A 24087-nucleotide genomic window follows, 5' to 3' on the forward strand; every position below is an offset into this window, starting at 1 on the left:
TGTCCCCGGAGTTTCCTGCCTGAGCTTGGGAAGATTTTACAGCAGGAGAAAGGTGTGCAGTTTCTCTCCAGGTTCTGCCTTATTATTCTTTAGTCCTGTACCAAACAGTGTAGAGCTGTTGCACGCCAGACAGTGAGTGACCACTTGCTGTGGTCGTGCTCAGAGAGGTCAACATGGGAACGAATGGCGGCTTTCTGTCAGTGGACATTTCCTGCAGTTGTCAGCACTGGGATGCCTGGACACTGGGAGGAGCTGCTCCCTGCCTTGTGAGCACCCTGTGAGCCAGGACTTGGCTGGTGCTGGACACATGGTCCTCGTTCCTGCTGACCCCACAGCACTCATCCTCAAAACAACTCTTTAGAAGCTTTCTTTTCTATAAATTGCAAGTTGGGAGACCAGGGTTCAGGTCTCGGCTTCAGTTTTAGTTTTCTTGTTTTAGGTGGGTCTCTTAAAATACCAGGTGTCACTTTCCTCATCTGGTAAGTGAAGAGTTAGAAGAGGTGTCCTGTTCGGCCCATCTGGCATGTGTGTTTGTAATCAGTACTCTGGCCGTTCTGATTGGACTTGTTCCTCAGGAAGACTCTTAACAGATGCCTGCCTTTATTCACTGGAACTGTTGTCCATTGCTTTAACATTGCTTATCCTAATACACCTATGAGTTTTGGTTCTTGAGTTGGCCACTGGGGTATTGCTGGCTGTCATTCTTCTCTATAGGATAGGTCACCCAGGCCAGGAGGTCAAGGACTTAAGGACTTAAGCTATTTACTCATTATCCTAGTTTTTAAAGAAAGAATGTTCTGGGGGCATATATTGTATTTCTACTTAGGTTCCTGGAGAAGAATAATAGAGGATGCCCTTATAAAGAGTCACAACCAACTGCACACTTAAGTGGTCCCTTCTCATACGGAGCAAATGGCTCAAGACTTTGACGTGTGCCTCGTACAGATGTTACCGATCAGCTGTCTCCCTCACATCACCCAGGCTGCTGTGCCCTAGCCAGTGTTGGTACAGTGACATCATCCTGTTCCAGTGCCACCTCTCATACCCCCAGTACCAGCATGCGAACAGCTTCATGTCAGCTACACTCAGAACTGTGAGGCACACAAGTATCATTTTGGGTCCACTCTGCCCTTCCTGGGCATCAGGATATTAAATACAAAGCTCTCGGGAAAATATATTTCCTTCATCCAGCAAATATTCAGCAGGTCCCACCAATACGCCATGAAGAAACTGCAGTGAACAGGCAGTGCCTGTGATAAGGCAGCTTACGTTCTAATGGAACAAGGGAAACAAGACATGTAAAGTATACAGCATGCTGGAGGGAGATAAGAGCTGTGGAGAAGGTTAGGTGACAACAGAGCTAGGAAGGGAATGTATTTAGGGGGAGGGAATTTCATGGTTGGCAGAGACTTCAGAGAAGGGTACGCTGAGAATCTGACATTTGAGCATTGACTTAAAGGAGCTGCTTCGGTGGTGACTCTAGAGAGTCCCGGGAGAAATGTCCAGGTGCAGATAGTGAGCACCAGGTGCAGCACGTGAAAAGGGCGGAGCATGCTGTGCTCCATTACAGCAGGACCCTGGTGTCCTGGAGATGAGATCAGGGTGGCCAGGAGGCCAAGGTGTAGCGGCCTGCAGTCCTTCTAAGGACTTGCCTCTTCCCTGCGTGCTACTGGAAAGTACTGGCCTGATGCCGATTTGGTGTGCTCTAACTCACAGTTAGGCTCCTGGACCCCTCAGTTTTCCCGTTTTCGGGCCCCATGCATATTGGTGTCCTCCAGAGGACTTTTTCCCACTTCATGCTCTTGATGGATGTGACCACCACTGACCCTGGCTTCTGCACGCAGAGCTTTCTCCATCACTGCCCTGGAGACCACCCTGTACTACATCTTAAAAGAGGTGATTTTGTGTCACTCCGTTCCAAGCAGTCTACTGCTTCAGAAAAGCCCCTCTTGCCCAGAGCCCAGCTGGTTTCAAGCGTGAGGTAGTGTGGAATGAGATAGGTGGGTTTCAACAAGGCAGCCCATTCTGCAACCCAGTGGTCTGTATGCCTGCCCTTTCACTTCGCAATACCACCTCCTTCCCTCTAGGAGGAGCTCAAGCCATCAGTCCAGAGGCTGGAAGGAATGGGTTGCCTTGATCTTGGATGCTCTGAACCTTCAGTACCAGGAGGCAGCACTGAAAGGCTTTATGGGTGATGGAGAGAGATGTGACTGCTCCGATCCCCTTTCTTACACTTCCTATCTGCAGAACTTCAAGCAGGCTCTCAAACTCTGAGCCTCACCTGTGAACCTGTGTACATCACAGGTCTGTGTTCAGGGGAGGAATAAGTGACTTCATACAAATCCTGTGCTTAGTGCTCCTGTAGTGGAAGTGAGTTAGCGGTTGACTTTCGCTGTGAGAGGTTAAGATAAGAGACTAAAGGGTACATTTGTCCCATGGCTATGGTCCAAATATTTCTTTCTTTTTTCAAGTAGGAACTTAGGCTTTTGCAAAGGTTCTCCTATGGTATTGCCACACAGCAGTGTGAGGGCCCTAGTCCCAGCATTTTGCTATGTACCCCTACTTCCAGTCTTCCAAGGCTGAGCATGCCCAGGCCTGGGCAGGAGGCAGACTGTGGGAGAAGGTGACTTTTGCAAGACTCCAGAGCCAAAGACATTTCTCTGCTACTTGGGTTCATTGAACATAGGGTAGAGCAGGTTGTCCCTTTCTGCATGTACATAGCTCATCCTGGAGGTGGCACACAGACAGGGGCTGCCCAAGAGCCATGTAAGATGTTCCAGCCCTTTATTTCCACTCTGAAAAGGGGACAAAAGGCCAGTGCCTTTCCCAGCAGCACGCGAGGTCCCTCCACAAGGCTGGGCGGGACTCATGGCTGCCTCTGTCGCTCACCACACTGCCATTCTTCACCTCTCTGCACGCTGGTTTCTTGCCCTCCCTCTGCTGAATCTTGTGGCCAGGCACTCAGGCAAGGAACCCGCTGCTGCAGGGGTGGGGGTGCGTGTGCATCATGAGCCCAGAGAAAGGTGGAGACCCAGAATATGGAGTGGCTTTGGAACATTCATAAACATAGGAGTGAGAAAAAATAATGCAGCTGCAGAAATAACTATTGAAGCATAAGCTATATAGTGTAGCTCATGCAGAAAAGGACAGATACAAGGGAAACCTCAACAGTTTTTTTAAATTTTTATTTCATGTTATTTTATTTTGTCTTTTTGAGACAGGCTCTCGATATGCAGTTCAGGCTGGCCTTGAGCTCACTTTGTAGCCCAGACTGGTCTCAAACTTACAACAATCCTCCTGCCTCAGCCTCCCGAGTGCTTGGATTACAAGCGTGTGCCACTACACCCAGCACAACAGTTTTTTTTTTAAATTTAGTTTAAAACATGTTTACAGAAGCTAAAATAAATTAGAAAAGTAAATGTAACTTCTGCTAAAAATCCACTTAGAAGGTGTTTAAAATAGACATATGCAAAAGGAAATAATTAAGAAGTAAAAAACTATGAAGCAAAACATCCATGATCCAACCATTTCCCTCCTGGATGGAGTCTAACAGAAGCGTACGCTTCTGGTCTCTCGAAGAACACACTAGAATGTTCAGAGCAGCCCTGTGCACACGGCCACCAGAAGAGAACTACCCAAAGGGCCATCATATGCAGACTAGTTAGCCAATCATGAAACGCTCGTGTGATGGAATGTTACACAGCCCTGAAAGTGAACACTCTGCATTCAACAGTCAGAAGACTCAGCAAAAGACACTCCCCGCTAAGAAGCATTTGCTGTTGAACCATTTACATAAAGGGGAAAACAGAAGCAGCTAAGTCAGTTGCCAGTCTAGAAGCCTGGGCAGGATCTCTGGAAAAGCGGGGTGCAGGGAATGGAGGGGACAGGGTGGGGAAGAGGATGAGTCGATGTGGCTCCAGTGATGGTCTGGCTTGATATCCATCTGCTCACAGAGGTATTCCAGTTTTGGGAAGAATTTTCAGGCTATCTACTTGATGTATATAGTTTTCCATAAATATATTTCAGTTGAGTAAAAAGTTTAAAACTAAAGGAAAAATTATCAGAAATACTGGGAAACCAGATTTCTTGAATAACACAGCTGGATTATATTCATTAATATTAAGCCTTCCAAGATACACATGCACATGTACATGCACTAAAACTCTTCCACTGATTCTGGGGTTCACTGAAAAGAAATCCCCATGTCCTGAAACAGAAGTTGTTCACACCACGTGTCATTCTGAAATGACAGTGTGGTGAAGTCAGTATTATTAATATTTTTAGTAACTGTAAAAACTAGCTACTTGAAATAGCTCCTAAATGAAATATGATGACCCATTAAATCAAGACAAAATAGACAGATTATAATTATAGTTTTGTAATGTAAAAGTGAGAAAAAATACGTTATATTGTGCATAGACATGAGTTCAGCTGTCTTAATGTTGCAGTCAGTATCAACAACAACAGGTTCATGCTCTTAAATATTTGCATCATTTTTTAGAAATGAAAATAAATTATATTTATAATTTCCTCTGAGAAAACAAACATACAGTAAACCTAAGGGAAGTAGGAAATAATAAGACTAAAACAGCAAAAAAAAAAAAAAAAAATTAGAAAAGGAAAAAGAAAACAGCTGAGGAATGCAGGCAATTCTTCCTTGGAAAGGTAAGAGAATAACACAGTTTAGATAAGTATCTGGTAAAAACCAATTAGAAAATTTAAAAATAAGAATTTTTTTTACCTTTTTTTGTGCAGTTTTGGGGATCAAACACAGGACCTTGTGCTTGCTAGGCAAGTGCTCTAACACGAAACTGCAACCCCAATTTAAATTTCAGTGATAAATAGCAATGTTGGTTAATTTTAGTTACACAGATTTAATGATAAGACTAAAAACCTACTAGATACAAAATATTGGAGGAATTGGAATGATAGTGTTCATGGTTTCGAGTTAATAATACAGATTTAACAATGAGACTAAAAACCTACTAATGTGGAACATTGGAAAGATGGTCAGTGTTCACAGCTTGAAGTTAATACGCCTTTCCACCGTGGGGTTTCTGCCTTGGAGCCATCCAGCCATGGACTGAGACCTCTGAAACCGTGAGCCAGAATAAACCTTTCCTTCTTTAAACTGTACATGTCAGGTATTTTGTCACAGTGAAGGAAAACTGACCAATGATCAACCTAGAGCCTGATAAATAGTGAGGGATTTAGATAATAGTGTTAGCAAATGTTTTGTAGTATATGGGAATCTATGAGCAATGTTATATATATAGTTTTTAAGGATATCCTGATCCAGAAAATTTTTCCTGGGAAGACTGTCTGGAAGCCACTCAGGCTAATGCATTCCCACCACCATGTTTGAAATGGTCAGTCCAGGCATGCATGCTTGCTTTCCAACAGCGTCCTGTGGTAATTCCCATGCAGATATGCTCTCTCACCTTCAGAGAGCATTCTTGATGAGTCCAGCCATTGTATAGCAGTTTTAGATTATTCTAGATTTTTCTTTGTAAATTCAAGTGATATTTTCCTAGCACTTCGCTTTACTTTTAGTTAAAAATACAAAATAGGTGGCTCATTTGCTATTGTTCCTATAAGCGAAGGTAGAGGATGATTTTCTTTCTTGAAAAACACAGGAGAAATCACCAGAGGCACTGTAAGTTCCTGTCAGCTGCAGGTTGTCCAGGACCCATGTTTCTGGTTTCAGTTCTGGTTCCGGTTTCAGTGGCCTGCTGAGTGGGGACTCTGACCTTTCTTTCACAGTTCCCCGTCTCTCAGGGACTGTGGAACTGTGTCTGTGATGCTGTGATAAAATACTCTTAACATGTGCTTGTACACAGTTTCACCTATTTGGAGAGAAACATGTATTTTAGCATTTGTTGAAAGGCTGATTTTTATAGTTCAAATTTAGACTTATGTACTTATTCCAGGGTTAAACAGAGTATAATTTGTAGAAGGGACCTCATAGAAATAGTATGGGTGGAAATAGTTAGGCTTAAACTGGTGATGTTTGAACTCTGCTCCCTTCTGATTCTAATTGTGTGCTCTAGGCTTCCTGACATGTCTTTAGTCAGAAATATACATACTCCTCCCCGTGATTTCATTTACAAACTTTTTGAACTTGGGACTCAAAGAGGGTTTCAGTTTTTTAGAAAATAGGTTGTAATAGGCTGGATGTAGGGGAGGAGGTCCACAGAGGCTTGGAAAGCTGAACTGCTAAGGTGCTGCAGAGGGTTTCATGACTTGCAGAATAAGCAAAACTACTCGGCGACTGGTAGTCTCCTTTCTTGCCTTCTTTCAAAACTTCATTTTACTTTTCCAAGGGGAAACTTAGGAGTAAATAAAATGTTGAAAAGATTTCTCTAAAAGGGCAACTTCCGGGTGCCGTCACAGGGTCATCTTGGAGTCTGCTTGTTTGTGGCTTTGGCATCTTCAATACTAAACTGATACTGACGTGGTTTAGGACCACGACCTTGGGAAGAACAGAAAGATTTTCTGGGATCAGAGACTTGATTAGAATCAATGTATTCCATTTAGTAGATGTAAAAATGCGTTTTGGAAAGAAAATGTGCTTCCACAGAAGCTGGAGAGGAAGATACCAGATGCTGCATCAAGACTTGATTGTTTATTGCCTTTGTATTGGCAGATTTTATTTTTCTGTTCCTGGAATTGGAAAATTCAGTAGACTTTCATTTCCCATAAAGTCAATTGAACACTTTTGTGTAATAGCTTTCAAAGTGAAAGTTTCTTCCAGCCTATCCAGACAGTAAGGGTTATCTTTTGACCTCAACCTGTGATAGTTAATTTCCTTACATACAATGATTTGGTAGGCCCCAGTGTCTTCTTTTCCCATTCCACTTTCTTCTTGTTTCTATGAATGTCGCTATTGACTCCAAGTTCCCTGCATTTTAACATTTGAAAGGAGCTTCAGTGCAGTTCAACCCTGTAATGTTACACGGAAGTCACAGGAGCACAGCTTATGGTTTTAAATTATGTCCTGGCGTGATTTCTTAGAAGCTGAACAGTTGAAACTGTGCAGCTTTTGTTTAAGATTTAGATGCAGAAAGCATGTAGTTTATCTTTTTAAATTATTTAGTTAGCAATTTTCCCTCCTAGGTTATTCTAAACTGGGCAATGAGAATAGTCAACAGTGTCTTCATTTCTAAAGTAAATATAAAAAAAAAAGGAAAAATGTACACTGCCTTATAAACTATAATTAAATACCTTTTGAACCTTGACATGTTCATTAATAGATTTATAATTTAATCTGGTGTTTTATCTTTTTAGCCATCTTTAAAATGGCTGAAAAGATCTTTCTCCTTAGGTTTTTGAGAAATTGAATTAAAAATTATTCATAAAATCTAATGTCCACTTAAATCTAAATCCCAGTTTTGTTAAAGGTCTATATGCTGTAGTGACAATATTCTGGGGAAAAAATTAGTAGAAAATCCAAAGTACTGAATATTGCATGACCCATGGCATTTGGAATGTTTCAGAAGTTGCGTCATGGCTTTCTGCCAAATATGAAATTTGAAGCTGCGAGTCAACGGAATCCCCAGTTAATTGATGTTGCTACAGTCATAGATGCCGGTGACCAAAGAGTAAAGGTACTTGTTTTAAATTGTTATGGTGATGCTGTTCCCCACATAGCTTCTGCTTTCTCTCATCCTGCCATTCCCTTTACCCTCCTTGATTTTGAATGAACTTGCATAACAGTTTTGGGGGCAGAAAAAGCATTCTGGATCTGACCTTGAAGACTGACCTTGACCAAGGTGAGACTAGGACTAAAAGGGTCCCTAATGCAGGAGGCAGCAGAGCCCACACGAGGTTGGCTCAGAGGCTCCGAGTTCTTGATGCAGGAGAAGAGGGATTCTCTGCCTGGCCTCTCTCCTTGCATGTCTGGGTAGTGAATCTCCCAGCTTCTCTGCGTGAGAAGTGGAAAAATCTTTGAATCAGACACACCTGACTTGGAGTGGAGATTCTACTACATTTGTTTGGATTTGCTGTTTAGACTTGCACTGTTAGGTCTTCCTTTTATCTTTTCTTCTTTTTTTGGCCTCTTTTTTAGCATTCTCAGATTTTTCTTCAAGTTGCTATTAAGCACCTTGCTAAGAACAATTGAGTCTTTATAGTCTGCTTTTTTCTTGGTCAGGTACAAAAACTTTAAAAATACTTTAGCCACTGTAGATAAAAGAAGAGGTTAGGTTTTGAATTACAGATTTGGTGAGCACTTGGATTTCTATATTATCCTTGTTGATGGCATTTTAAATATACACATCTTCAAAATGAAATTTCCCTAAAATGAGAACTTTTTATGTTTTTATATGGAGAGCTGAAAGCTTCTATGGAATTCATTAAATCTTTTACAGCATATGACAGTTCAAAAATGATTTTCTCCTGAGCACAGTTTATTTTCATAATGATAAAGAATTTGAAGTCAACTAATTCTAATAGGTGCTATACTGGAAGTTGTATCTGTTTGATCTACTGCTTGATATAATTGAAAAGAAATTTCACTTGCTCTATCCTTAATTTGAAAACAATATCTAATTCATTTTATGGGGAAAATGAGTACATGTTTTCTGTTAAAATTTAGAGATGTGTGTCTGGCCTGGCCGTGGATTATCAAGAGCATATATTGGCAATGACCTTCATTCTTCAGGCAAATGAGAATAATAATGGTGTTGGGTAGCTGTTTTCTTCCTTGTTCTTAATGTTTCACTTCAAATTTAAAAGGATATTGCTTAAGTTCTCATTTGTCAGCAGCTTTTCATGGTTTATTCTTATTTATTTGTAAATTCAGTTATATTTTATCAATAACTTTCACTTTAAAATTGCTGCCTTTGTAGGAAAATCTCATTTTAATAACACATAAAATTTTACCTAGACTTTTAAATGACAGGCTTTTTTTGATATTCTTAAGACATATTTCCTAGTATCCAAAGGATCATTTGTTGTGAGTTTAGTGTGTGAACGTATTGGTTTAACCTATAACCTTGAAATATCATTTGAAAAACTATAACTCCTTGATTTTTTTAAAATCTCTAAGCAATTAGCTGATCCTCTCAAACAAATATTTCATAAATCTTCTCATTTCTTTTATAGCAATTGCTTTGTTCTCTATTAGAAGAACAAGGTTGAAAATGTGGTACCACTGAAAGGACTAGAAACATTGTAGTTATCCCTGTGGTTGTGGGTGAAACGGAAGTCACGTTGGGAACGTAAGGATAAATTCAGATATGTAAGCGGCACTCTGTCTAACTGTGAAATGGTGCCCTACAAAATGTGAGATTAATTCTTACCGCAAGCATTTAGATGATCAGAATCTCACCAGCCTTGGACTAATGTACACGAAGGTGTCAGGCTTTGTGCTCAGCCCGGCCTCTTGCTGTCCTTTCCTGGTAAAATTCCATGGCCCTTCCCTGTCCCTCATCTTTACTTCTGTACTACTGAGGGTCCTGCTGGCAGGTCACAGGGTTAGGGTTAGGATCAGGTAGAGCAGAAGCGTCAGGACTGTCCCCAGGAGCTCCCCTTGGGAAGGTCCACGTGAGTCTCTGAGACAGCCACGTGCCTGTCTGACTGCCTTAAAAAGAAGGGCCACTTTAGTAACCATGGCAGCAGTGAGGGTGGCACTTTGTCTTCACTGGACACCAGTGTACATGCTTTGTGTGCAGTAATGTACCCCATCACACCATGAGAGAGGAGGTACCGGCCTTGTACCCATTTTATAGATGAAGAAACTGAAGCCCAGGGAGATCAAGTGCTTGGTCCAAGGTCACAAGCTGGTACATAGGGGAGCAGGGTCCAAACCTCATCCTTTAGAGGTTTTAGGCTCTAGAGTTGCAGCCTTCCTACTCCTGCTTACTTTTGTGCTCTAATTTTACCCGAATAACCCACTTCAGAGTGCAAGGGCAGATGGTGTGGTGGAAGCAGAGACCCGCACGGGTCGGGTTCTACGCCACCACCTGCGCTCAGGGCCACGCCTCCTGTTCTGCCCCGCAGGGCGCAGCAGGCCCCAGACACTGACTTCATTCCTTCCTGTCGCCTCCCACCTCTGTAGCTGTCCTCACAGCTTTAGTTCTATTCTTACACTAGCTTTTCAGTGTATAATTCACAAACCATGAAACTCCATGATTTGATTAGATTCAGAGTTGTACGCCATTACCACTAAGTCTGGGATATTTTCATCATCCCCAGAGAGAAACCTGACCCACATTAGGAGTCACCTACCATCCTACCCTCTCTTCTCCTAACACAGCCTCAGCTGTCGGTACTTTGCCTCCTGTCTCTCAGAGTTGCCTGCTCTGGGCATTTCACATAAACAGAATCCTATTACCTGTGGCCTTTGGTAACATCTTACTGCATGCGGTGTAACGTTTTCAAGGTTCATCCATGTTGTCATTTGTATAATACTTCAATCCTTATCCTGTATCTGCAAAGAATGCCCAATTCCATATTTTCCCTATCCACTTATTAGATGATAAACATTTGGATTGTTTATCATTTCCCCTTTGTTTAGCTATTTTAAATAGCACTCCTATGAATATTTATTATTAATGTACATTTTTATGTGTGTATACTCTTTCATTTCTCTTGGATATGTACTTAGGAGTGGAATTGCTGGGTCATGTATTTAACCATTTGAAAAAATTATGAAAATGTTTCCTGAGGTGGCTGCACCATTGTACATTCACACATTCAGTATATGAGGGTTCCAGTTTCTCCACATCTTCACCAACATTTGTTATTGTCTATTTTTAATGTTTTATCTTTCTACCTTAGTGTGCCTTATGTTCTTTTAGTCTAAAAATATGAATTATGATTGTTTTTAATGGCAACTAATGATGTTTTGGCCAGGAGAGGTGGGATAAAGTAGTTGTGGCTCAGTGGTTGCAGTACTAAATGGGGTAACAGTATTCCACCTTTAGGTGTAGGTACCGGGACTGATAGAAACGGTAATAGTAGAGCAGAACACCCATCACAGAGCATGTGCTTTGTTCTAGGCATTTGGCTATGTTATTTATCACACTGTTATCTTCACAACAACTCTTTTAGGAAGGTGTTCCCTCTGCTGGAGAGTTGACAGGGAGAACTAAGTCATTTGGCCAGGGTTTCGAATTGTTAGATGTTTCCAACTCCAAAGCCAGTGCTCCCTGTACTCCAGCAGTTATCCAGCAGCTGCCACAAGCTCCTGGGTGTGGAGGGCGCAGTGGTCAGTGCTGCACGGTGAGGCAGTGCACAGCCTGGTTCCCCATACTCTACTCTCTTGCTGTCATTGATCTTCACTAGTCAGGCTGGACGGTCTGAGCTTCATTCTGAAAATATTTATTTGGTCATGTTGGTTCTCTGGTAGACAAATTATGAAGTTGCTCTCACCACAGCAGGATGTTGTGATGCCATTTTCCCCTTGTGCTGATTACTGTGTTTATTAATTACCATGGTTACTCTCTAGTAAATACTTATGACATAGTCCTTGTCTCTTGCTCAACTTATGGCCAGCTATTATGCTTAATAATTATTCTTTTGTTTGGCTGTACAGAGTACTCAGTTATGTCTGAAAGCCGATTACTGTCATCCTATCAGGAAATGCACATTAAATTACAACAGACAGATGGAAGGATGCTTTTAGACAGTTTAGCCTTCATCTGGAGAAGGGTGAGCACTGTATTCTTCTACAAGGAAATGTAAAGCTAGGACTTAAAACACAGTAATACTTGATAAACATTTGCCCTGTGGGAACCAGAGCTAAGCTGTAAAGTGAATTATAAATGAATCCCAAATAGATGCTTTAGGAAGTTCTCTTGAATCATTAATAAATGGAGTCTCTTCAGCCAGTCTTTTCATATTTAATGCATTAACTGGATGTATTTGTGGCATTTCTAAATGAAATAAGGGCATCGTGATCATGAGAAATTGTCACTGTAAATTGTCTACTTACAGGACTAGGAATTATCCTAGATTTTAGGTCTGACCAGTAAGTCGAAAAGCTTTTCACAAAACCTGCAGGTGGACTGGCTCAGGGAAAAGTCTGAGCCCATGCTGGCGAGTGTTTGCTTTAATTAAGAGTTGCCTGTGCTCGAGAGATTCCCTTGACCCCCAGGACTCCTGGTTTTAACTATCTGTCAGGAAAGGAGCACACTTTGGGATGGATCATCTCATTGCTAAGATTTCTAACCAGGATGCATTTTTGGAAATGGTTTTGAAATATGAAGAGGGGTTAAGATACTAACATTAAAAATGACTGTCCTTGGAGCTAAACTTGTAATTAGCAGATGGGATTGTGTCACAGTGATTGATGGCCGTCTGCATTTGAGAAGGAGGCTGGGAGAGTTCTTGAAAGTATTATGACCAGTTAAAGAGAAGATAATCTGGAGAGTTGGTGAAAGTGTAAATTAGTGTCAGCCGTCATTTCTAGACCTCTGAAGGCAGGTGGAGCCCTGACCCCGGTAAGGAAGGCGGATCTGCGTGACTCTGGTGAGCCGTGAGTGAGCGAGCAGCTGACTCGGGAGGGCTGGCTGTGCAGGACTCACATGCTGCCCCCCTCTCTTCATCCTCACCGACACCCTGTGAAGTGGGGACACCAAGGAGATAGCGCCCCGAGAGCCTAAGTAGCAGGGTCACAGGGCACACGAGCAGGCGGAAATGGGTGAGCCGGCTCTGCAGTTCGCGCTCCTAACCCGGCCAGGACAGCACCTTCCCCAGCCAGGGAGGAGCTGCCTTGGGCAGCAGCCGCGTGGACCCTGCACAACTGCTCGGTGCGGCTGTGTATCCCGAAGCAGCCAGGGACAACATCACGGCGACCAGCAACCCTCGAAGGTGAATTTCACGGCATATTCACGTGTCACGAAGCAGCACTCTTCTGATTTTCTCCCAGTCATTTAAAAATGTGAAAACTCTTTAGTTTGAGGGGTGCACAGAAGCAGGTGGTAGCGGGTCCAGGCCTGGCTTCAGATCTGTCAACCCAGATGTTAACAGACACTGTGTGATGAATATATTCTGTTGCTGTCTTAGCACAGGTACTAGTTTTGTGTCCTTGTTATTTTTCTAATTGATTTTTTCGTTGTTGCTGCTTTGAGAAAGGGTCTTGCTACGCAGTTCAGGCTGGCTTTAGAACTCACTACTTAGCTCAGGCTGGCCTCGAACTCCTGGCATCCTCCTGCCTCAGCCTCCTGAGTTCTGGGACTACAGGTGTGCCCACCACACCTGTATAATATTTGATTTTTGAATCAAACCAAATCTCCCTTTAATTTGCATTCTGGTTCTAAATAAATATAGATATTCAGTCAAAATAGTGTAAGAGGTGAAGGCTACCATGTACCCAGCAGTTTCTAGATTCAAGCAAAGCGTATTTCCTAGGATCAGTGGATTTCCACTAATGACTTGGTTTTCGGTGCAAGTGTAGCCAGGCCTCCCAGATGATGGAGCATTTCTTGCACAGTGGACGTGCATGCCACTCAAGTGGTATTCCCCAAGAACTGCCAGTCGAGATGTACTTTTCACGTTGTTATTGAAGTCATTGTACCCAGAAACAGGGCCCTGCGACAGCACAGAATGCAGGGAGGCCCGGGAGATGAACCACAGAGCCCGCCGTGCAGCCAGCTCCCCTCCGAGTCCTCGGAGGCTGCCCCTGTGTCTCCAGCCTGCCCTTCGAGCCCTCTGGACAGCTGGGCTGTGATGATGTGGCTGCGGGCATAGGCTGAGTCACGAGCCAGATCGAATAGAAATAGAACCGTTCACAGCTTTCTCTGCAGAACACTGCCTGTGTGGAAACTTCTTAAATAAGAGATGCGCTGTGACAGCACCGTTGTTCTTCTCCTTCTCTGGGCTCGCATTTGAGAGGCTGAGGGATGCTGCACAACGGTGCTCCCGGATGCTTGCCGCACACACAATAGAAATGCAGGCAGTGCTTGTGCCCCGGGGGTTCGTGGGCCTTTGAATGAGGGCTGCACTTTGTACTAGCCATCCCCAAGTGCATGAAGCAGGCAGTCCATTCTCCTCACTCCAGTCACTTCATTCCGAGCTGTATATTTGCACAAAAAGCATGGGCCTCTGACCTGCTGTGATAATGGGGGCTTTTATCTCTCCATCCTTCCCTCCTGTCAGGAGCTGCAGATATGGGCTCGGTGAATTCCTTCAGAGCAAACAGTCGGTCGTGTTTCTCTGTGCTCTCGAGGAGGCTGTTGTGTTCTCTGCTGTTCGCCTGAGCAGGAGTGTGCACTGTGACCAGCTGCAGTTTTGATGTTCCAAATGACCCTGCTAGTACTGACACTTAGCTCATTATGCTGAGCACCGTCTCCTTTTCTCACATCCTGCTTTTTAGGCCTCTATTTTTACCACTGGGAGAATATCTTTCAAAAGTAAATAGGAGGACTGAGATACCCCAGGATAGACTGGCTCGGCAAGATGGCAAACTCCCCCTACCCTGTTCCAGAATCAGTGCCATTTCTGGTAATAGCAAGGGTGACAGATTCACGGAAAGGCATTATTCTTTGAAAAGGAAGTAGGTGACACTAGATGAATTGATTTCCAAGACATAGTTCTATTATTTTTCTTTTGCTCCTGCAAGAAACACACACTCCCTGACTTAGAACACCTCACATGTGTGATATATTGATCAAGGATCAGAAGTCTCACTAAGCTGAAATCAAGGCGTGCGCAGGGCCAGCTCCTCTAGAAGCTCAGAAGAATCCCGTCTTGTCCAGCCTACATGGACCGCTTCATTCCTGGCCTCTGTCCCCTTTGTCAGGGCACTGGCGTCTTCAAACCTGCCTCTCTCTGACACTCCGGCCTTCTTCAAAAATTTGCTATCATTTCTGGAGGTCACCAGATGAGCCCAGATAATTTCCCCTCCTGGGCATCTTTCACTTACACCTGTAAAACCCCCTCTTGCCTTGCAAAGTAGCATTTTAAGGGAGTAAGATGTGGATATCTTCGGGAGCCCATCTTTCTGTCTACTGTAGTATTTTTTAATAAAATAAGATGTTCAGTAGAAAAGTAGAAGAGGCAAGGGCTATTGTGTAATTACCAGCTTTATTACTGAGCACCAGGAAGGCAGAAGAGACCATTCCAGGGGCTCTGGGCCCCAGGGATGTGATTAAAACTTGAACTCCCCCCTCCCCCTGCAGTCCGGTGGGGGAGACAGAATCTGCATGCAACACTGTAGTGCAAACCTTCAAGAGCTATGGAAGTCACCGGGAATGCAGCAAGCATTGTGAGCAGCAACTCGGAGAGGCAGATGGCTTCTCGGGAACAGTTTTCCTCCTCCTAGAGAAAGCAAATACCATACCTTGTTTTATTTGCAGTTCCAAACACCAAATGCCTCTATTTACTATCACATGGAGACAAAAGGGCTTTCAGGTTTCATTGTTTCAGTGTGTGAGTGGGCATGCATGCACGGTGCGCGTGGTACATGCGCCCAGACTTGTGTGTATACGTCTTCTTTTTTGTTAAATTGAAGGCAGCCCCTTTTGCACTGCCAGTTACACTCGGACAAGTTATCCGCACAAGTTCTTTATCTGGAGGTGTGACTGGAGAAAACGTGGTGCAGAGGTGCAGAGCGTGGCTGTGACCGTGGGAGCCACGAGGTGCCTCTGAGGGACTCAGGAGGGAGGCCCCCGCTGGAGCCCTTGCTGTGGGTGGGTCTTTTCCTGCTGCTGCTCCTCGGAAGTCCACTCCCAGGCCCTCCACCCAGAGCCATGGAAGTGTGTGTGATCTTGCCTCCTTGGCAGAACCAACACAAGGACCATGTCACAGGACTGCTGGCGTGAAAAGCAGGCTCCGTAAACTCAGAGGGTGGTTCATGTCTCAGGGAAGCAAACAGAGGGGGCAAACCGAAGCTGAGCCAATGGGATGGTGTGGTGAGGTGTGGAGGCTGAGGCTGGGTGTGATGGCCACCCCAGAGACGGTGCTGACGGTTGGAAAGGCAGTCCGGGGATAAGCTGCAAGTGGTCCAACAAGCCTTCGGCCCAGGACTTCAGGCAGACTGTGCGCAGTCCACCTCTGGCTGTGGCAGTTGCAGGGTCCTGTACAGGTGTGCATTTTCTAGAGACTCACCCCAAGGTCCGCCCAGAAGTCAGGTCTGCACCCGTGGGTCTCATCCTTGCCCCCGACCTCCTGCGTCAGCATCTGCATTTCAACTAGATCTGCACGTGAGGGTGGAGACGCTGGCCTTCAAGCCGGAGCAGGACATACCTGTTCACTGCTAGCACAGGTCATCTGGCTGTGCCCTGCGCTGGCTTCTGCTTTGCTCCACATGTGCTGGAAAGGGTAGTAGGTGTTCGCTGCCCTGTGCTGGGACTCCGGCATGCGCTGCTGACGCCTTACTCTTACAGTGCTGTAAGAAAATGAAAATTTCTAGTAAACATGAAAGGACTGCTGCTAATGGGCTGCTCGGAGGAGGGTCTGTGTGGGAGAGGCTGGCAGGCGATCTCTGCCTTCCCCTGGGTGCCAGGGGAGGGGTCAGCTGTCCACTCCATCGTGTTTCCCTACCTCTCCCCTTTGAAGGGGGAGCGGTCATTGCCACGCTGGGTTCTATGCCATGGTGCTTTCCTGTTTTCTTCTACTCTTTGTTCCTTTGAAGTCTTCCTGTCGGCTCCTCTCTTCTTGTTACCCTCTGTAAAAGGGCACTACCCAAGCCTCGATCCTGGGCCTCTGGCTTTCTTCTCTCTCTCTGGTAGATTTGAATGAAGCCTTATTTTGTATTTCACTTTCAAGCAAGCATCAGTATATTATAAAGGCCCCACCCTGGATTATTTTAAATCCTGCCTCAGCTGAGAATTTTCACTTGCTTTCCTCTTTCCAAGTGAGCTCATCCATCCATTCCTTTGCTTTTCAGTACCGTGTATTTGCACATAGCTTTCATATTTATGACTATTGCCATGGCCTCTCCCCAGAGCTTGACTCATATATTTAACTGCTGCTTGATATCCTTTGTATGTTTCACATTAATGTGCCATGCACTGAAGTCCTTCATGCACATAGCCAACCACACCTGTCTCTTCCCTAAGCATGCATGCTTTAATAAAGGGCAGCCTTATCCACCATGTTGCTCAAACCAGAAACCTGGGGGTCATTTTTAAAATCTACCCATCTCAGAGTTGCGACATATGGCCGAAGACCATGTCCGACAGCTTCTAACTTCACATAACATACTCCCACCCGGCTGCTTTGCTCTAGCTTCATGCCTGCCACCCTAATGAAAGCCAACAGCGCCTCTCACTTCCTGGAAGTCTCTGTGTACCTGCCTGAGCCCCGCCAGCCCATGTCATACACAGAGAGGTCCCCTGGTCACGGACACATGGGCTGGACCCCACAACTTGAGTACTCTCAGTGTTTTCCCACTGGGTTTACTAAAAAAGACCGACTCTTTCACACGCCCTACTGGGTCCTGCGTAATTTAGCTCCAACTTACTCCTCCATCCTGTCTTACTCCATACTTGGCTTTACTTCTTTACACTCTACCACTAGATCATAACTGAGCTCATTGTCCGAGTATTCTTGGTCCCACGGAATAGCACCTGGCATTTGATAAGTGTTCACAAAGCATTCTATAAATTAGTAAATGAAGGAGTACATGTGAGTTATAAATAAAAATGTGCTGATAGCATGGCTACTGGCAGCAAATCACTGTTGTTAAGGATTATTTATCACTTCTTCTCTATGCAGAACAAACATGCATTGGCCCTGGGCATTAACTAGATGCCATCAACACATCCCTTCACAAAAGTAGCTATTTATAAACTACATAGGAAATGGGGCTAATTGGTGCTTCTGCGCTATCAGTACACCTTTAATTAACAGCATGCTTAGTATAAGGCAGAGGGAATTACATAATATTTGAATAATCTAAGCCATGCGTTATTTCATTGTCTATGATGTTTTCTCCCCAGGAATATTGACATAATGAATCGTAGCAGAGCTTTCAGTGTCAAAGAATCAGGACCATTATGAGGCCGTGATACTAATAACTCATGACGAACAGTGGGACTGCAGCGTGGTAATGGACACATAATGGATAATGAATAGTTGGAATTCTGCACAGTAATGGTTCCTAGCGATTTCGCAGGAATAATCCTCTCCTCTTAAAATAATGTAACTTTAATGCAAAACTGCCAGCAGCATGAGAGGTCTAGGTTGCATTTTGAGTGCTGCCCACTCCACTCGGCATAAGGAATCCGGAGACCTGAGTTCATCTTCCTGCTTCCCAGCCAGGCAGGAGAAGTCCTCTGACAGCTCCTGGGAGCAGAAGACACAAGGGAACTCCATCGGTGTCTTGCATGATGTGTTTCAACCAATAGCAAACCCCCAAGCCCCAGACTGACCAATCCTGTGCAAACATCATTGCATCTCCTTGTTTGCTGTGCTCCACACTGATTATTCCTCATTTGCAGCTGGGATGCCGGGATGAGAGAACAATTTTACACCACTGTGCTTTCTTTCTGCTGCCCTCAGAAAGCTCAGAGCTCTGACCTCTGTGAATGTGCCCCACCCCATGCTTGTCCTCGCTGTCCTTGTGCTTCTGTCCGTGGCCGCTGTGTCCTCCTGCCAAGGTTGTCCCTCCCTCCGGGTGCACTCCTGCCTGTCTGCCTGGACCGCTCCTGCTGGCAACTCTTGAAGCTGTTTCACTGACCCTGGAGCCCTGGGCTTCGCCCTGAGAGCCTAGGGACACGTGTCTTGCTCTGTACATTCAATTCATCTGTTGTCACCCATAAACCAATCATTGTCAAAACAGGTGCTCCATGTGTTGAAGCTCATTTTCATATTCTGATTTCAGTTGCCGCCAACACCCACATTTCCTGAAGAACAAAGGCCTCAAGATCTCCCTCTGACCCCACGTGCCCTCCCTGGCCCTTCAGTCCCCCTTTGGCTTAAGGCTGGGAGCAAATGGATGGCGGATGTCTCCACGGGTCCCGCCCTCTGTCCCAGCTCCTGGTGAAGGCTGTGGGCTGCTTTTCTAGGTCCTTTCACCTGCTTGTCCCAGTAGGAAGTTCTTCCCCGGGGGTCCTTCCAGCCGGCTCGGTACAGTAGTCCAGGCACCTGGGGCCTCTCATCATAGAACTCGGCGCAGAGAGGGCACGTTCCCCCCCTCGCCCCTGCAGGGCCTCGCCCCTCGGCACCTGCAGCTGCTGAGCACCTGCAATGTGGTCGGGGACCGAGGAACTGAATTTGCAGCTGGACTTGGGCTCCCCCTCAGTCTCTCCCGTCATTTCCAGTTGAGCTCTGCCATCTTGTCACTGTTTCTAGTAAAGCTCACAAGCTTAAAAGCCTGCAAAGATATTTTCCCTTTAGGAAGTCAAAGTTATAATTCAGATAAGTGGAGAGAAACTGGCTAAATGCTAGGCCTAATCAGCAATTCGGCAGCGATTACTTCTCAGGCTTGAATATTGCCTGATTGTTGGCAGTGACCTTTATATTTCCACCCCACACTAAGTTTTCAGGGTGGTGGACATCATAACAAGTAGATACTGCCTCGTCTGACTGCGAGAAGAATCTGCACTTGAGCGGTGCGGTAACTGCTCCAGGACCGTGCAGGGCCAGCTGGCCTCGGTGGTGAACTTGAATTCATTGTCTGAAGGGCCCCGGGGCACCGTCCGCCCGGAGCAGCCAGGCGGCCTTGTTTTACTACTTCTTACAACACATTTCTTTCCATTCTCACTGATTTGCAGAATGTTACAAATTAGCCTTTTTTGTGGGGACTGGTTTTACCAAGGGCTGGACGCAGTAAACAGAACAAGGACTGTGCAAGGCAAAGACAGGAGAAGCTAATGTTTCCAGATCCATGGTTACGATTTAAAAATATTTATCATACAAGCGGTGGTCAGAGCAGGCGGAAGCTGCAGAAACAAGGGGATAACTCTGCTAGGCCTGAAGTCTGGCTGACGTTGAAACAAGCAGGTGCAGGGAGGGACACGTGGGATCTCTGGGTTTCTCTGATGAACGTCGGAAACCTTGCTGTACACAGGGAATAAATCAGACCGCGCACAAGGGAGCAGAGTAGACCCTGGAACTGGAGACGCTGCGCTTTTTCTGTCGGGGTAGCTGGCGGGGCGGCCTGGCAGACTCGATGGGAAGTCATGCTGTGCCCAGGTCGTGTGCTGCACGTCTTACTGTGGAGCTGAGCCCTCTCTACGAAGTACGCGGTCCCCCTCACCAGTGAAACGCCCACGGAGAGAGACTGAGAAGAGCTGAAAGCAGTATTCAGCTCAGCTTGCAAGACTGCATTGGCTCCAAGAAAAAAAGGCAGAGAGGGTGCCGGAGGGAGACCGGGGCCGACCTGGAACTCCGGGCAGCAGTGATGGTGGAGGGGTTTATGCCTGTGGACGTCTGGGTGGGGAGTTGCCTCAGCTGGGTGGGCCCTGGGCCACCTGGATGAAAAGGCCGACACGGTAGTGGACAGCATGCAGCCGCACAGGCAAGGGCCGCCTCGTGCCAGCGCCAGCAGGAGACAGACACCAGGCAACAGGCCGTGGTGCGGTCCGGGTCAGGGCAAGCAGCAGGGATTGGCTGTCCAGAGCCCTGCTAGGCGCAGGTTCCTGATTTTAGCTGTGAGCTTCTCGGGGCCCGCTTGGCCTTGCCTTGTGGAGTGGGACTTGAGATTTCAAAGGAATTGCTGGAGGAATTTTTGTCATGGGTCTTCATTGGCAAGCAAGAGAAATCTAGGGCTCACACAGCATCAGTTATAGGGAGGGAGAGAGACAAAGAAGGAGAGGGAGATTGGCCTGCTGAACGGCGGACCTGTGGCCAGCTTTACCCACAGCCGGGAGCAGGAGCACAGCGCGTAGGGTCACACTGTTCCGCTGCTCCTGGCTGTCCTGCCCTGGACACCTGTGTCCCCATCCTTCCGCAGGGCTCCCGCTGCCTCAGCCTCTCCTCACCACGGCGGGTGCCGTCTGCCTCCTGGGAGACTGCCTTTCTTTGCTTAGATGTGCAAAGCCTGCGGGACTCCCGTTTTCCAACTGCAGAGTCATGGCAAGGTGTTTTCTGAGCGTGCAGTGCTCAATGTTGGTGACAGTCTGGAAAAGCTGAGATGCCAGAGGATTTTGGCCCCCAGTGAGGGTGAGGGCTGTGTTCCGGGGTTCCCTGCAGCTCCTGTCCATGCACAGTTGTACGGGGTTGGGGGAGGGGCAGGTGTGGGAGCTCAGTGCCTACTGGAACTGCAGGCAGAGCCGTGCACAGACCAGGGGCATGGCGAGCTCAGCTTCCACATTCAGGCCAGAGTGCCTGGGATGGGAAGAGGCCTCCTCCTTCCCATGGCCCCAGGGAGCTGAAGGCCTGAGTTACCATCTCATCCCACGGGGCTCCACTCCCAGGGTGGGAGACACTGGTTGTTGCTTGGCTATCAGCTCAGATCATGGCCTTAGGACAAACCATATTCTTCCTAACCAGATGTCACTTTGGAAGATTCTTTTTTCCATCTTTCGGGGCCATTTCATTTTTGATCATCACTGCCTGAGAATTTGCTCTAGGTCAGGCACTTCCTTACATGCCAGCCGTGGCTGCAGTCCTTGCAGTTGGGCATACTTGGCATCAGGACAGCACTCTTATAGTTGGAAGCATCGAAGGGCAGGTGGGGACCCTGTGTGGGACTGACAAGAGGAGGAGCCCAGGTTTCTTTTGGCCCCCGCGAGTGGTGCTTGCGGTAAGCGTGGAGGAGCTACTCCAGGGGATCCGCTTGGCTCCACCTCCCCTCACCCGGGCAGGGCTCTTAGGAACTGGGGACCCCTCACGTCTTCCTCAGCTATTCCAGGGCTGGTTGTTTCCAGTGCTCTGTGAGGCAGGGCTGCCCGCGCTGTCTTCCCTCCTGACCCTGTGGTGACTCGGCAGGGAGAGCTAAGGAGCAGGCCGAGGAGAGAGGCGAGCCTCAGGCTGGCTCCACAGTGCGGGCTGACGGCACGCTGCCGCTGTTTGGACTGCGCCAGGCCTGGCCTGTAATTAACAAAATGGGCCACTTCCCACGGTGCTTCCTTTTAAATGGGTAATAACTGTGATCCCTCAGTTGACATCTCACTGAAAAAATATTTTTAAGAGAAATGGTAAAGATGACTGTGATGGTGGCATTTAGCAGCCTACATGTGGCGCTTGTTCCCGAGGCAGCGTCGGCCGGTGTTCACCGCCACCCCTGAGGCACAGCCGGCTCACTCAGGCGCCTGTTGAGTCACTCGCCTCGGGAACTGTGGGATCTCTGCTTGTTTATCGGGGCAGCGGGCGATGTGTTGCATGTGGTGCTGACTCTCGGTAACCCCTGAAGCTGTAACGCTCCCCGGTGCCCAGAACCCTTGCAAGCGAAGTTTGCAGTTCTTTTCCATTCTTTCCCCAGGGGAAGGATTTGAATAGGCTCAGCAGCTTTTTCTTCTCCTGAACTTGGATTTGGGAAGCTGGATGCTGGACATTTTTGGGGACTGAGGGGTCCTTCTCCTCTCTGCCACCTGCAGATCCGAGCAGTGGGAACAGTAAGCCTGGCCGAGCTTGATCCCCTGTGAGCCGAGGTTGGAGGACTCGCTGTCCCTTATGCCCTGGTGTGAATTCGCCGAAGTTGAGAGCCAGGCAGTGAGTCTGTGCACATTAGAGGGTCCTGAAGCGTGTTGAAGAGAGGGCGTCCACGCGTCGCTGTGACCTGAGCTCTCTATCTGCCGCACCTGCATCACAAAGGCCTGAAGGATGAGCAGGAGCCCGCTATCACAGTCCCTCACCACGCATGGAGTCACAGGGCCTGCCCTGTACCCCTTCTGTCGGTTTGGGCAAGAGCTCTGACCCCTGAGGCACTTCTCAGCATGCCCGCCCCTCCGCCTGCACTCTGTCCTGCTGCTCTGGGATCTCCTTTTTGACTGTCTCTTCACTCTCTGCTGGGGGCAAACCGGGCTCTCCCCAAGGCCCTGGCTTCTCTGCAACCCCTGAACCCCGTGGTTTGAGGGGAGAAACCTCTCACTGTCTGTTCCCGTGGTTATTTCTGGACCGTCTCCCTTCCCCTGCCTGAAGCCTCTGGCTCTGAGCCTCACTAGCAAACCCCCTCATCTTGGTGGGTATGGACGGATGCCCTTCCCTGGCTCTCTTAGCTGGTGCCTGTGGATACCTCCTGGGCTGGCGGCCCTCGGGCTGCAGGTGCTGCAGGTGGCCTGGGAGACTCAGGTTCCTCTGCTCACGGAGGAAGGACACTTCTTTCCTGCATTCAGACTGCTTGGCATCCATTTAGTTCAAAAGTAATGGTTTTCCAGTTTTTTAATTCATTTCCAAGACATTTTTGGCAAATAGTTGTTCTAATTGGCCTTGAAGTTCAATGTCCTACTCAGAAACAAAACTTACAGTGTGGGTTGCAGAGTAGAGTCAGTAATTAATCATTAAACTTTTCATTGCTGCATAAGCACACACAAATAGTACATAGTTCTGGAGTACCTGTGATATTTCCGTACATGTGTACACTGGGTCGTGCTGAATCATGGCACCCGTATCTATCTCCTCGAACACTGATCATTTTTTAATGGTGAAACCATTTAAAGTCCTTTAGATTTTACGATATTAGTACATTATGGTTACCCACAGCCACCCTCTTGTGCAAAAGCACAGCAGAACTTCTCCGTCCTAACTGTAGCTTCGTGTCCAGGGGCCAACTCCCCGAGTCTACTTTAAGCTTCCGTGAGATCAACTGCTGAGGCAGTGCTTTTCTTTGTGTGCTGGCGTCTTCCGCTAGGTAGTGATCTCTAGTTCCGTGCACACCGTTGCAGGGACAGGATTCCGCTCCTCCTGCGGTGAAGCAGCGCCTCGCTGTGCGCGTGAGCCTCACCCTCTTCATCCGCTCACCAGCTGGTGGGCGCTTAGGTGGCTCCCATTTCTTGGCCTTTGTGGACAGTGATGTAATAGAAAACGGAGCGCGGGTGTTTCCGTGACCCCCTTATTTTATTGCCCTTGAACTTAGGCCTCCCATGGGATGCTGGCTCACGTGGTGCGTCACGTGGTGCGCTTGCGTGTTGTTTTCCATATGGGCTGTAATAATTCACATTCCCACCAACAGTGTCAGGGGTTCTCTTTTTACCACATTCTCCCCAGCATGTGTGGTCTTTCGTCTTTATGATAACAGCCACTCCTGAGTGAGGG

At 46.8% G+C, this 24087-nt stretch overlaps 1 protein-coding gene across 1 annotated transcript in view; it reads left to right on the forward strand.

Moving 5' to 3' along the window:
* Positions 1-24087, forward strand: part of L3mbtl4 (l(3)mbt-like 4 (Drosophila)) — a 240963-nt gene that overhangs the window by 35192 nt on the left and 181684 nt on the right. Inside the window, 1 exon segment of the mRNA XM_013518523.1 lies at positions 7497-7608. Within this exon segment, the coding sequence (XP_013373977.1) occupies positions 7497-7608 (112 nt within the window).

This window comes from Chinchilla lanigera, unplaced genomic scaffold, assembly GCF_000276665.1.
Source record: "Chinchilla lanigera isolate Chin_1 unplaced genomic scaffold, ChiLan1.0 scaffold00001, whole genome shotgun sequence".
Lineage (NCBI taxonomy): Eukaryota > Metazoa > Chordata > Mammalia > Rodentia > Chinchillidae > Chinchilla > Chinchilla lanigera.